Here is a 14,702-nt window from a genome sequence, read left to right as displayed (position 1 = left end):
ATTTTTAATGTACCGATTTTCAACAAATTTTTTTTTTTTGCAGATTTTCATATTCACAGATATTTAAAGTACCATTTGACTATTTTAATACTGATCTCTAAACTATTTTAATATGTAAGATCAATCCGACCCGATCCTTTGATTACACAAACAAACTTAATGAGATTTAATATTTAGGTTCAGTTCTCATTAGTGCACGATTTGTAATTTCCTACATAAATTTACATCAGTGGCAGTTGGCAGTTAGATGCTATGTGTAAGTCCTTTCAGCTCGAGGTTATAGGTTTGCCCTGACACTGATGGTGAAAGTAGCTAATCTTCTCATAAACTTTCTAGAACTCCCCAAAAAAAAAAAAAAAAAGAAGAAGAAGCTATCTCTCTATACTTAAGGATGGGTGGAGAAATGTGTGACTATTATCATCCACATCCTATTAAACTCGTTATTTAATGTTTTCCACTCATTGTAAAAAGTAAATAGATCTTACTACTCAAGCGATCCAGAAATATCAAAAACTTCCTCTAAACGCATTGCAGCCGTCGTGGCTAGGTGCCCAATGAGCAGTATTGTTGCCACCGCGGCTAGATGCAAAACCTACTACTAAATTATTATTCCTCTTAATAAAAAATAAAAATGAAAGTGCTATGCACACTTTAAAATTATTTCTCATCAGCTTCAAATTTTACACGTTATTTCTTAAAAATACTTATGAAGAAGCAAGATAAGAGTTATATGAAGAAGTCAGTAGGGTATAACTTAGCTGTTTGAGCTCTTCCACCTCCACTTATGTGGGTAGATGTTCGAAATCTCAGGCATCCAATGAATATTTGTATAAACCCTACTCCTCCAATTCCTTAACCGGATTACAAATATATTTTTTGTAAGAGAAAATATTAATTCATTATATATTTTTTAAGAGAATGAGAATGCATATAATGATGAATGAGAATGGTGAAACTCTACGAAAATGGAATATTAGTGAAGAAAAAATATGATTTTGAATTCTTTACTTGGTTAAAAATGCGTGAGTAAAAGAGTGGTGAATTCATAACACTTTCCAAGAAACGGATAAGATTGAAAGAAACAAACAAAAACAAGCCTTCCAGATAATTCATGTTACTTAAAAATAAGTAAAAAAAGTCCGGTCTGATGCAATATAAGAAAAATGTGGGGGCCATTGGGCAAATAAACATAAACATATATGACGCCCTAGCTTTAGCCAAATAGGACGGTTAGAGCAAGCAGTTTCGTCATCTCTCTCTTCTCTGGAGGTTTCACAAGACGACCATGGATTCCCAATCCAACAATTAGCTCTCAATACTCTCTCTCTTTCTCTGGAGATAAAATAACAAGCCCTTCAAATTTTCTCTCGCTCAGACACTCATTTACGCTCAAGATCCGTACAGAAACACCTCGATTTTCTCACAATTTACCAAAACCCTAGCTTTGATTTCATTTATTATCTTCGTTTTTAGCAATTTTCCTCTCATTTCATTATCAAGTGCAGAAAACCTTTTAAATTCGCGCTTGGTTTCGCCGATTTACGGTTACGATCTAGCGGCCCAGAGAAACCCTAGTTCCGTTCCTTTAATTGTTCATTTGTTTTAGATTTTCGAATTTTTGTAGGGTTTTAGGGTTTGAATCGTGGTGATGAACAGTAACAGAGGGAGGTACCCTCCGGGGATCGGAGCTGGGAGAGGTGGTGGCATGAATGCAAACCCTGCATTTCAGTCTCGACCACCGCATCAGCAACAGTATGTACAGAGGAACCTTTTGCCGAACCATCATCATCAGCAGTACTTTCAGCAACAGCAGCATCAACAGCAGCAGCAGCAACAACAACAGTGGCTCAGGAGAGGTCAGTTGGGTGGAGTACCAGTGCTGATTCGGCCGTTGATGAGGTCGAGAAGACAGTGCAGTCGGAAGCTGTCGACCCGAGGTGTGTGTTTGCTTTCATATAATGTATGTTTTATGGTTGGTTTTTCATCGCGGTGGGAAAAATGGGCTGCTTATGAATCTGTTTGTGTTATTGTGCCATTTGATGAAATGGGTTTGGTTGAAGACTTGGATGTAATGATAATTTTAGGGGAATCAGGATATTGTGCAGAAGAATTAGGACTTTTGAAGTTCCATGTTGAATAAGGTGTTTAGCAGTGTGATATGCGGACATGTGTAGCATAAGACATTTAGGAGTATGAGGAAACTTTCTGATTTTGGAAATGTAGGTAAATTGCTTTCTCATCTAGTGTTAATGAGGTGTCACTAATTGATAAGCTTTTGACCTCTCATGGATATTTCAACGCGTGGAGGAACTTATCTGATTCCTGTTTGGATTCCACTTGTATTTCAAGAACCTTGGAAAAAAAATCTCTTTTGTGCTTGTCTTTTGGCGTTTCAATGTATAAAGTTTCAAATATTAATGAGGGCCACATAAGACCGTGAGGTTAGTCTAGTGGTAGGACGGGTCATGATAAGTGCTTCAGGAAGCATGTGCCTCGTGTTCAATTCCCCACGGATGCGTACACTCCTGCGGGGCCACCTTCCATTGGTTGTCCTGTTCGTTCAGATTGGAGCCTCGACACGTGCCCATGGGGATTTTAGTTGGGTTGAAGACCCACAAGCATTTTTCTGGTTCTATTGACAAAAATTGTGGTTATAGTAATAAGTATTCAACTATTTATAGCTCGCAGGATGTGTTGATCTATATAGGCTAAAGATGGAAAGACGTGATTACAGTAAGGGGGAATTTCTTATTTGGGTAAAACCACTAAAACTATGCTTAAAAAAAATAACGGCCAAAACTAGTATGACAGTCATTTTTTAATTGAAATTAGTTCTTCAGATGGGTTTCTTCGACCAAGATTCGTGCTGTTTTTTAAATCATTGTAGTTGATAGTGTGATTTAAATTTTTTTAAACTAGGGTTTGTTAATTCAGTATAATTGAAGGCTGATTCTACGTTGCATTTATTTAGGAGGACTGAGAAGTCATATTGTCCGAATAAATTTCTAGTAATTTTTGATATTGGAGTAGTTTCCATGTAGCCCTTGATTTTATAAATTATAAGGGAGGTTGTAAATATCAAGTTAGATGTTTGGCTGTTGGTATTTATACCTGTCGGGGAAGCTTTTTTGGTAACATATTTTGTTAACAGTCCATCCTATTAATGCTTGTCTCTTTTATTTATTTAATTTTTCCCCCCTCTTTTTTCCAACGTATTATGATTCATGCTTTACATGTTATCTTGTTTTGTTTTACTTATCTTTTTCAGTTCGCATGATTGGAAGGCGAGGTTAAATATTCCAGCACCTGATACTCGCTTCAGAACAGAGGTTCGTTATGTATTATTTGTTATATAATTCTTTATCATGGGTACCAATATTGTTAATGTGATGCTTCTGTATAGATTTTGAAGGGTGCATCATTCAACTTTATGTAGTTTATTAAGATCAAGTTGTTTTCACATCTATAAACACAATGAATGATTAATAGTTAAAAATAATAATGACTGGTGATTTCCAAATCTGGTTACAAATGATTTCCTTCAGGATGTAACTGCAACTAAAGGAAACGAGTTTGAGGACTATTTTCTGAAACGTGAGCTGCTGATGGGAATTTATGAGAAGGGATTTGAAAGACCATCCCCTATTCAGGAAGAAAGTATCCCAATTGCTTTAACTGGTAGTGATATTCTTGCTAGAGCTAAAAATGGAACGGGGAAAACAGCTGCATTTTGCATCCCTGCTTTGGAGAAAATTGATCAAGATAACAATGTAATACAAGGTTTGTTCTCTACCATTGAGTTGCATCTTCCGGCACATCATTAGGTCCCATCAAAAGATAATGGCTATTGTGGCACTCTAGTTTTTTATGCTGCTCGAATGGCTATAGAAATCTTTACTACTTAAGTTCTTGACACACACAGAGTTCTGGTATAAAAAAACGCTCCCAATCTGTTCTATATATAGGAGGCAGATGTAGGATTATATTTCTATGTAGTTGCATTATTGTCCTTTTTGTGTTGATATGTGTTTTCTTCTGCAGTTGTTATTCTTGTTCCAACTCGCGAGTTGGCTCTTCAAACATCACAAGTCTGTAAGGAGCTAGGGAAGCATTTGCAAATTCAAGTTATGGTTACAACCGGAGGTACCAGCTTAAAGGATGATATCATGCGTTTATATCAACCAGTTCACTTGCTTGTCGGAACTCCTGGAAGAATTTTAGATCTTGCAAAGAAAGGTGTTTGCATCTTGAAAGATTGTTCTATGCTTGTTATGGATGAGGTAAATACTTATCCCCAACTTCCATTAAATTTACGTATTGAAAGAATTTTGTCCAACAGTTGTTGGCTACATGTTGTCATCCTTATATCTCTTTTTGTTTGCATTGGTCTTAGGTTTCCACTTTTAAGAACTATTTTTATAGTAGATGTTCTTGCAATTAGTTGGTTAAATAGTAAGTTGAATTTCCAATTAATCAAGCCCTGATCCGCATTTGCAACCTGTTTCATTCTTATGTTAGCTGGTATCTATATCCTCGAATTTTTGGTTTACTAGTTAAAATTGCCTTATTAGAAGTGTCTTAAAGTGTGGTGGCCAGGTCATATCCCAATCGGTATTTCCATGTCTCCTGTAGAAGGGAGATACCAAGATCAGATTCCCCCATCTTCATTCAAGTCTGTGTGCACGTCACATGTGTATCTGTGTATGCTGTGGAGGAGGTGAAAACAGTTGGTTGGTTTTAGCATCATGAGCTGCAACGATCTAATGATGTTTTTGTCAATGTCTGACAGGCCGATAAGCTTTTGTCCCCGGAGTTTCAACCTTCAGTAGAGCAGCTGATCCGCTTCTTACCTTCACATCGACAAATTTTGATGTTTTCAGCTACATTTCCTGTTACTGTCAAGGACTTCAAGGATAGATATCTGCAAAAACCTTATGTTATCAACCTTATGGATGAGCTTACTCTAAAGGGTATTACACAATTTTACGCCTTTGTCGAGGAGAGACAGAAAGTCCACTGCCTAAACACTCTTTTCTCTAAGGTTTGATGTGAACTGTAGTTTTTGTGTATTGATTTATTATTATTTTTTTGACTTCTTGCGGTGTTCATGGATGTGATGATGGATCTGTTTTTCAGCTTCAAATAAATCAGTCAATCATATTCTGTAATTCTGTGAATCGGGTAGAGTTGTTGGCCAAGAAAATTACAGAACTTGGCTATTCTTGTTTTTATATCCATGCAAAGATGCTGCAAGACCATCGTAACAGAGTATTTCATGACTTCCGTAATGGTGCATGCAGAAATCTTGTTTGTACTGGTACGTTTTTTTTTGGGTGATTTGTTCTCTTTCTTTCTCTATCTCCCTCCTTCCCTCCCATTTTGTGAACCATAAGTTTCTTTCAGCACCATCACCTGTACATTCCAGTGATTTCAAATTTTTATTTTAAGTTTTTAAATAAATGTATATTTTTTTAGGTGGATACTTTAAAACATATATCTGGTCTTACTAGAATTCTGCGTTTCTTAGCATATGGCTGATTATTTTGGTTATATGATGACAGTGCAATTACTTCTCTTAGATCATGAGCTCATGTTGGTTTTGAAGTTTTAACTCTTTGCTATAATGGTGGAGGAAAAAAATAGTGCATGTGATAAACTCTTTTATTACTCGTGTTGTATGTGGTTTGCTTGATCTTAATATGTCATGCTCAGTTCAATTGTGTGTTTCTGAGTAGTTCATTTCATTTTAAGTTGTATGTAGTATGGACAGATTTCATTTTAAGTTGTACGTAGTATGGACAGATTCCTGATGTGTGTAATGAAAAAAAATAGATTCTTGAGATTTTCTCTAACTTTTTCCTCTTTTTTGGGGGCATAACTGCAGATCTATTTACAAGAGGAATAGATATTCAAGCAGTCAATGTTGTCATTAACTTTGATTTTCCAAAGAACTCAGAGACATATCTTCACAGGGTGCGTAAGAAACAGTCTTTGCAGAAATAAATAGTAGAAAGCTGATGCAGTATTTACATGTTGAAGTTATCTCTGTGCTGTTTTATGTATTTATCTTACATGCAGGTTGGTCGATCTGGAAGGTTTGGACACCTTGGTTTAGCTGTGAATTTGATCACCTATGAAGACCGCTTCAACTTGTATGTACTGTTCTCTTCCAAATCCAATTTTCTGCAATATAATGGGGGCTCGTTATTTATAATATATTCTGTTCCTGCAGGTATAGAATTGAGCAAGAACTTGGGACTGAGATAAAGCAAATTCCTCCCCATATCGATCAGGCAATTTATTGCCGGTGATTGGTGGTTGAAACTTTGCTGTGTCATCAATGATGGTAAGGTTTGGGTACATGGTGCTTAAGAGCTAGTTTTTTAACAGTGCATTTAAGCATGCCTGTCTTCTATCTCTAATTCTGTTTTTTTCATGTTAGCACGTGCATTTTCATACTCTCCTATGGTATATGCAATGTATTGTTATATGTTGTGTGGAAAATAGGGGAAGTGGGTGGGGGCGAATCGTGGACCTAGTTCATGTTGACATTCCCGTCTATCAACTTCTCAGAGTATCAATTGGGAATTCTTAATGGAACTTGATCAATTTATGCTCTACTAAAGCTGCCATGTATTTTTTCAAAAAAGGGGAAGCATGAAATATGAATTTATTAAGATTCAAAAGGTTCTACTAAATTTGAATAATATGCTTTAAAACAGTTTGGAGTTCCGAGTTACCAAGTAATATATCTGTCTGAATTGACTGTTTAAAGTTTTGGGTGGATTTATGCAATGGATAATGTGTGTTTTCCTTTCTGCTTTTAGGGATGATGGACCCTTCTCCATACAAGAAGCTATAGCTCTGATGGGAGGAAATACTTTCTGATGCATCGTCCCTTGAAATGCTTCTGTTTTCGTAGTCCTGAAACTTTTAACTGGACCTTGGGGGAGTTCTTAGGTTGGCCTATAGGTACCAGATAGATGCTGGGTCCAGTGCAGAACTGCCTTTGTTTTTATTAACAAACTGGTTTGTAATACTTGCTGTTTTTGGGGTTTAGCTGCCGTTGAACTTCTGAAGGATAGCTTGTGCAAGCAGGGGAAATAAAACTCTGCTTTCTTTTTTTTGTTTATGTTTTTCCTTTTTAGCCTTGACCAGCTTGTTCCATGCTCCCAAATAGTTAATGTATTATCCGACTTTGGTTGAATTGTCACCCCCCTCTGCTCGCTCCTTCTATATCTTTGATTTGCCTTATTGAAAGTTCCTGATTTTGCATTGGAGCCATTGTTATATGTGGCCGGGTGATTGACTAGTAGTAATGTGAGAATCCATGGATGGATGGATGGTATCAGTGGAGTTTCAGTTCTCTGATAAAAGGGTAGGACTGGAAGAGTACGTAACTGTGAATGTTTAGGGTTCGCTAAAATACTTGCCGTTTTTAACTATGCAAGTTATACAGCCAACAAAATTCCGTGAAAAGTTCAGACCAATAAAAACACGTTCTGCGAAAAGTTCCGACCGAAAAAACACATTCTGCGAAAAGTGATAAAGGAGGGACCATGGTTGGGCCTTAAGGTCCATGGATCAAATAATCTTTGGGGACCATGGGTTAGTCTCTGCTCATCTTTAAGATCAAGTAGCAAGGGTTTGTAGTGAAAAGGTACAGCGAGCTTGACCAAGATTGACCAAATCTCACATTGCAACTAAAAGAACTTTAAGGGGAAGCATCTAAAATTCTTGAAATATAAGGGTAGAAAGTGTAAATATAAAGATAAGGAGCATCCAAGGATTTGTGATTGATCTGATTTCAACAACCGCTCGAAATCTCAGATCAGTGCATTAGTGAGGTGGGTATGAAATACAAATAAAATAATTTAAGAGCAATAATCTGAAATTCTTCAAAGCCACTGGGAAGGAAGTGTAAAATCATAAACCCCAAACAGATTACAGAAGAGAAAATGAAATACCAAACCAGTCAGCTAACTTGTAACGGATTTAACCGCCCAAGAAAAACTTTCCGCCAAGAAATTAGTTAAAAGCCTCTTCCTCTTCACCAAGCCTAGTCACAATGCCTTGAGCTCTCATCCCAAAAGAATCTCAATTTCCTTAGCTCTCTTCCTCTCCCTCTCTCTCTGTGTTACTTTTCCCTCAAGAAACAGAAACTCTCTCTGTGTTCATCACCATGTTTCAGTTTACCCTTGACCCATGTGCTTCCTATCTAAGGCACGCGCTTTCATGCTTCATGCTGCTGGGCCCCGACCACTATGTCGAGCTCTGCGTCACAGCAAACGACGTCACATTGGTAGGAGCCGTAGGTGACCCTGAGGAAGGACGCACGCCTGAAATCCCAAACGTCGTCTTAGCCCTGCAGTTGACACCTTCCAACTTCTACACTTTTAGCTGCAATGAGAACGTCCGCCTTGGCTTGGACTACTACATGCTGTTCAGGGAACTCTTTGATGCCAAGGGTGGTGATTTTCTCAGTCTCTCTGGTGATATCAGCCGCGATAACATTGACTTTGAGCTCCTCAGTGTCTGTAAGTACATACCCATATTCGTAGTTTCTTTCAAATTTTTTTATTTATTTCAAGATTTCAAGATTTGGGTCTTAATTGTTCCATCACACTACTTTTTCAATATTTCTAGTCGGTTCTTGGAAATTTGGAAATCGACCCATCACACTACTTTACCAATATTCTGGCATAAACTTCGAAGGTTTTTGGCGCTCTCTTCTTTTTCAAATTTATGGGTTTTGTTTGAAATCTGTATAAATTTGATGAACTATCTGCCTTTTTGCGTTCTAACAGCCACAACAATAGATTTGATGAAATTATCTGCATCGTTTGTCATTTGGTTCCAACAATTAATCTCGTTTTTGGGTTTTTCAGTTTCCTGAGGATTTTTGTCAATACGCATTATCTGAATTTTTTTTTAAATTTCAAGATTCTAAGATTTGAGTCTTTCTAGTTGGTTATTGGAAATGTAGAAATTTGGAAATCTACCCATCACAGTACTTTACCAATATTCTGACACAAACCTGGAACTCTGTTCGTTTTCAAGTTTATGGGTTTTCATTTGGTTTAAAAAATGATTCAGTTTCTTGAGGATTTGTATTTCCTTTGTATTTCTTGAGGAGTTGTAAAATGTGTTTTAATTTGGTGAAGTATCTGCATTTGTCATTTGGTTTGTTCTTTATCAAGTTTATGGTCGTTTTAGCTTTTGTCATTTGGTTTGGAGATATGTTCTTTTTCAAGTTTAACTTTAAATTTGTCATTTGGTTTATCAGTTTCCTGAGGATTGTTGTCAATCTGTCTGCATCATTGGTTTGTGTTCTATTATTCTCTCCTTATCTAATTTTTCTTGTCTCTTTTTGTTTATATTTTCAATAATGCTAGCAACTCTGGAAATGAAGGTTGCTGAAATTCCATTGCTTTCAAGGAGGCCTGGTCAGATAACTTTACCTCAGCTCCAAAAAGAACGTCCAGTGATCATTGGGATAGCTGCGGAGCTGTTTAGGGTTCTTATCCTCAGTTCGCGAGAACGATTTGGGATGACAGGTACAATGTGTAACAAAAATTACTGTTTGAACATGTTGATAATTTTCTTAGAATTTCTCATTGACAGCAGTGTCATGCTTCACAATCCTTTGTCATTTACTGTGACTTTTCATATAATCTCTAATGAGTTCAGATTGTGATAATCTTTGTTTGTGATGTATGTATGGATGCTGATATACATTCACAAGGTTCACAAGATTTTATGGCATTCCCCAACTCTTCATATATATAATCTTGTATATGTTGCTCACTAGACTGGTATGGTACGTGTCATTGCAGTTACTGTAAGCGTAATAGGTAGGCAAGTTGTACTTCATGGACAAGATAAGGCGATTGTTCTCAGGAAGGTATTTTTCTTTTTCACTGACTAGATTTGCTGTCATACACTTCACAAGAAGTTCAATTTCCTAATCATATAAATGATCAAAGTTTCCTTGTTTATTTTGTTGTGTATCAGGAGGATTGTGTTATTTGGATTCCTTTGGCGGGTCGATTTTTCTTGAAGTTCAGTACCGAGAAGGCTAACGCACTGCTGAATACTTCAATTCTGTCAAACATGGTGTGGTTATGGCCAGTGCAATGGTCCATCTTGCATGCTGAATTTCCCTTTTGGTAAACTTGGAAGCCTCACGTTTTACTTTGGTGAAGATAATGCGGGCTCAGAAGATGCGGTTTGATCACAAAAGATGAAGAGAATGGTCTTACCATCTCTGAGTTCTTACTCAAATCAGATTTTAATGATGCAAATTCTTTTTCTCCATTTTCAAAATAATGTGATTTGATCACAAGTGTAAATGAGCAAACAAAAGATGATGTGAGTTGTGAGATACTTTGATTTGTCTGTTGTACTTGGTAAAGTCTGATCCTATTCATCATAATCCTTTGTAAACAATGCAGCTTTACATAATGGTTAGAATTTGGTTTGGAAGTTGAATTTTTTGTCTGCTTTTTCTTGCAAGTTCCAAAACATAATGCTAGGAGAAAAGTTGGTGGTGGTGAAGGATTGTGACTTTGTGAGGATGATTGTTGCCAGATGTGGCAAGAGTCTAATTGTTGAATTGCGAGAGGGAGAAATTGTGACTTAAGAACTTCTTTGCAAGTTTCTTGAGCCTTATCAATTGCGAGAGGGAGAAATTGAACATGACCTCGAGCCCGTGCGAGAAAATGTCAGGGTAAATGAGGGTATTGCTGCAATAAATAAAAAAACTTCAATGGCAAGAATATGAAATTCTTGAGGCAACAGAAAATGGAAATTGTAACGAATTTAACTGTCACAATTTTTGAGCTCATCCCAAAAGAAGTTTACTCTAAGCATGACTATAAAAAATGGGCCAACTATAAAGATTGAATTTAATGGACTGATCAACGACTTCAAGCATAAATATCTACAAAAACCTTGAATTATCCCTAACACACACTTCTTTTTTCCCTATGGATGTTGTGATGATGAATCTTATGTTTTCAGCTTCAAATAAATCAGACAATTATATTCTGTAATTTTGTGAATCACATTCTATTTTTCAAATTTTATTTAAATGTTTTAAATAAATATGTATTTTGTAGGTGCAGATTGGAAATTCACACTATTCTATATTTGAGGTTGCCGTTTAGGAAAAGAAATTCAAATCATAATAACCAATAGCATTAAATATCATAAGTATTGACTTAAAATCACGTTTCTAACCATTTATATACTTTGAGGCAAACTGCAAACGTCTGGCCCAGTGAAAAAAGTCTTGACTTGCATACCAGAGATTTCGGATTCGAACCCCATAACCACATAGTTGTGTGTGTGAGAGAGAAATTCTTCTCCTCTCAAATTTAAATTATTGCTTGTATATATATACTTAGGGGCAGATTGGGAATGAAAAAGTAAAATATTTACTCATATTAATACATCTGACATAATAGTCAGTGGCGTAATAATTGCTACTGGAATTGGGTTTATATCTAATTATCCCATGGATCCAGAGGTATAATCAATAAATGGGGCTTCCGTTGCAACTAAAAGAACTTTGAGGGAAGCATATAAGATTCTTGAAATAACAGGGTAGAAATTGTAAATATAATAAGTATCTGATTTTGACAACTGTTGGAAATCTCAGCCCAATGCGTGAATTAGGGGGGTATGAATACAAATAAAAGAACTTGAATTGCAACAATCTGAAATTCTTCAAAACCACAAGGGAGGAAGTGTAAAATTATAAACCCCAAACAGAACAGACCGTCCAAGAAGAACTTTCCCGCCAAGAAAGTAGTTAAAAACCTCTGTTTCTTCACCAAGTCTTAGTCACACAATCTCAATTTCCTTAGCTCTCTCTCTCTCTCTCTCTCTCTGCTACTCAGAAAGAAACCCAAACTCTCTCTCTCTCTCTCTCCCCCTCCCTCTCTTTCACTCTGTTCATCACCATGTATCACTTTAGCCTGGACCCAACTGGTTTTCTTCTAAGGCAGGCGGTGTCAACCGTCATGCAGGCTCAGAAGGGCGCGCGCTATGGTGACCTCTGCATCTCACCAACCGGCGTCACATTTGGAATAACCGTAACAGATCCCAGTACCGGAATCCCAAGCATTTCCTTCACCCTGCCAATGGAACCTTTGAACTTCTACTCATTTTTCTGCCGAGGGATCCTCTATCTTAAAGTGGACATCCGTAATATGCACGACCAACTCCTTAAGGCCACCGCTTATGATTTTCTCAGTCTCTCTGGTCATCTCACCCTTGGTCACATAGACTTTGAGCTCGTCGATGTCAGTAAGTACTTAATTTCTTTCATTTTTTATTTCAAGATTTCAAGATTTGGGTCTTAATTGTTCCTTGGAAAATTCTTCTTTTTCAATATTTATGGGTTTTGATTAAAATCTGTTTAAATTTGATGAACTATCTGCCCTTTTGCTTTCTAATAGCCACAGCAATAGATATGATGAATTATCTGCATCGTTTGTCATTTGGCTCTGTTCTTTTTCAAGTTTATGTTCATTTTAACTTGGTCATTAATCTTGTTTCTGGGTTCGCATTATCTGAATTTTTATTTCAAGATTTTAATTGTAAACGTCTCTTGGGAATTTGTTCTCTTTCTAGTTGGTTATTGGAAATTTAGAAATTTGGAAATTTGGGAATTTGTTCTCTTACTGGGACTCTGTCCATTTTCAAGTTTATGGTTTTTCATTTGGTTTAAAAAATTAATCTGTGCTGGGTTAATGAGTTTCTTGAGGAATTATCTGGGGAATTATCTGCATCGTTTGTTATTGGTGAAGTATCTGCATTTTTGGGCTCTGTTTCTTGGAATTTTGTCTTGGAAATGTGGAAATTTGGAAATCAACCTATCAAGGTACTTTACCAATATTCTTCTTTTTCAAGTTTCTTGAGGATTAGTATTTCCTAGTATTGTTGTAAATTTGGCCAATCTGTCTGCATCATTGGTGTGTGTTTCCTAATATTGTTTTGTCGTAAATCTCTAAAAAAAATTGATGAATTACCTACGTTTTTGCGTTCTAATATTCTCTCGTTATCTAATTTTTGTCGTCTATTTTTGTTTACAATTTCAATAATGCTAGGAACTAAGCAAATCAGGGCCAGTGAAATTGCAGTGATTTCAAGCAATTATGGTCGGATAGCTATACCTCGGCTCGTTCGTGAATATCAAGTGGTCGTCGGGATACCTGCGGAGACGTTTAGGATTATGCTTATCAATCTGCACCATATTGGATTTCAAGGTACAATGTGTAACACAGAATTACTGTTTGAAATTCAGGGCATGCCCTTTTGAATTCTCATTTCAGTGCTTGACAGTTACTGTGACTTTGCATATAATCTCTAATGAGCTCAGATTGTGATAATCTTTGTCTATGCTGTATGTATGCATGCTGGCACCCTCATAAGGTTCACAAGATTTTAAGGCATTCCTTAACTCTTCATAATAATCTTGTATATGTTGCTCACTCGACTGGTACGTGTCATCGCAGCTTATGCAGAAGTAAGAGAGAATGTTGTTTTTCTTGGAGTAGGTGAACAGGCGGTTACTCTCCCGAAGGTATTTCCCCAACATTTCATGTTATTCATAGTTATGGTCTCGCAACCAATTTGCTCAAAATACAGTATTCATAGCAGAAAACGTCCATTCATCTGTGCCATGAAATAATATTTTTCTTTTTCACGGACTAGATTTGCTGTCATACACTACAACATAATAATATCACAAGAAGTTCAATTTCCTTGTTTTATTTTGTTGTGTATCAGGACGAAAGATGTATTATTGAGGGTGCTGTGGGGATCTTGCTGTTCAGTATCGAAAATATTAAGGCACTGTTGAGCGCTTCAATTCTGTCGAAGATGGTGTGGTTGCTTGGCCAGTCCGGGGGTCCATATGCCGCGCTGAATTTCCCTTTTGGTAAACTTGGCAACGTGTTGTTTTACTTTGGCCCTATATTCTGAAGCCTGAAGCCTGAAGCCTGAAGCCTGAGAATGGTCTTACCATCACTGAGTTCTTACTCAAAACAGCTTTTAATAATGCGGTTTGATCACATTGATGATGCGAGTGTGAGATACTTTGAGTTGTCTGTTGTACTTGGTAAAGTCTGATTCTATTCATAATAATCCATGCGAGTGTAAACAATGCAGCTTTACATAATGGTTAGAATTTGGTTTATCTGTCTGTTTTTTCTGTTACTTATTATTAAACTTCTTGCGAGTTCCAAAACATAATTGAAGAATGCTAGGAGAAATCTTGTTGGTGGTGAAAGTATAAATTTCTGCAACCCAGAATTCCAATACCTTCTTTGCAAGTTTGATATGATTTCAGTGCGAAGAAAAGTTTTTGGTATTGAAGGGTCACTCTTGAGTCTTTTCAATTGCGAGAGGGAGAAATTGAACAGGACCTCGAGTACTCCTAAGTGCTTGAGCTATAAGCTCATTGTAGTTAGCACGCTATAATAAGGAGCATCCGAATTTTCAAAGTGGTGATTTTGTTAAATAACTTCTAGAAGAAAACTTTTCTTAATACCTGCTTTTCTGTAAGTTTTTTTTGGGAAAATTGGGGGGAAAAAGGGGACAATTCACACGAAGTGACAGAAGAACACTTTAAAGGTATAGCCGTATGGCGATACTCCAAAATAGAATACTTTAATGGTCTAGCGGCTATACTA

At 36.8% G+C, this 14,702-nt stretch overlaps 3 protein-coding genes across 3 annotated transcripts; all 3 read left to right on the top strand.

Moving 5' to 3' along the window:
• Positions 1-1,864: 1,864 nt before the first annotated feature.
• Positions 1,865-7,213, top strand: LOC103331888 (DEAD-box ATP-dependent RNA helicase 8). Its single transcript, XM_008234566.2, has 10 exons — positions 1,865-1,937; positions 3,269-3,329; positions 3,546-3,780; positions 4,042-4,280; positions 4,790-5,041; positions 5,137-5,317; positions 5,885-5,973; positions 6,079-6,152; positions 6,233-6,346; positions 6,828-7,213. The coding sequence occupies exons 3-9, from the start codon at positions 3,606-3,608 to the stop codon at positions 6,309-6,311; spliced, it is 1,089 nt and encodes a 362-aa protein (XP_008232788.2). The 5' UTR covers positions 1,865-1,937; positions 3,269-3,329; positions 3,546-3,605; the 3' UTR covers positions 6,312-6,346; positions 6,828-7,213.
• A 663-nt stretch (positions 7,214-7,876) lies between these two features.
• On the top strand, positions 7,877-10,491 carry LOC103331887 (uncharacterized). The gene is made up of 4 exons (XM_089053440.1): positions 7,877-8,537; positions 9,396-9,557; positions 9,837-9,904; positions 10,015-10,491. The coding sequence occupies exons 1-4, from the start codon at positions 8,183-8,185 to the stop codon at positions 10,171-10,173; spliced, it is 744 nt and encodes a 247-aa protein (XP_088909566.1). The 5' UTR covers positions 7,877-8,182; the 3' UTR covers positions 10,174-10,491.
• Positions 10,492-11,842: 1,351 nt separating this feature from the next.
• Positions 11,843-14,213, top strand: LOC103331923 (uncharacterized). Its single transcript, XM_008234595.2, has 4 exons — positions 11,843-12,312; positions 13,116-13,274; positions 13,524-13,591; positions 13,798-14,213. The coding sequence occupies exons 1-4, from the start codon at positions 11,967-11,969 to the stop codon at positions 13,990-13,992; spliced, it is 768 nt and encodes a 255-aa protein (XP_008232817.2). The 5' UTR covers positions 11,843-11,966; the 3' UTR covers positions 13,993-14,213.
• The last annotated feature ends 489 nt before the right edge of the window (positions 14,214-14,702 follow it).

Source organism: Prunus mume, linkage group LG5 (assembly GCF_029339155.1).
Source record: "Prunus mume cultivar Tortuosa linkage group LG5, ASM2933915v1, whole genome shotgun sequence".
NCBI classification, from domain to species: domain Eukaryota; kingdom Viridiplantae; phylum Streptophyta; class Magnoliopsida; order Rosales; family Rosaceae; genus Prunus; species Prunus mume.
Note: the sequence above shows the minus strand (reverse complement) of the source record. Positions and strands in the feature narration are given on the sequence as shown.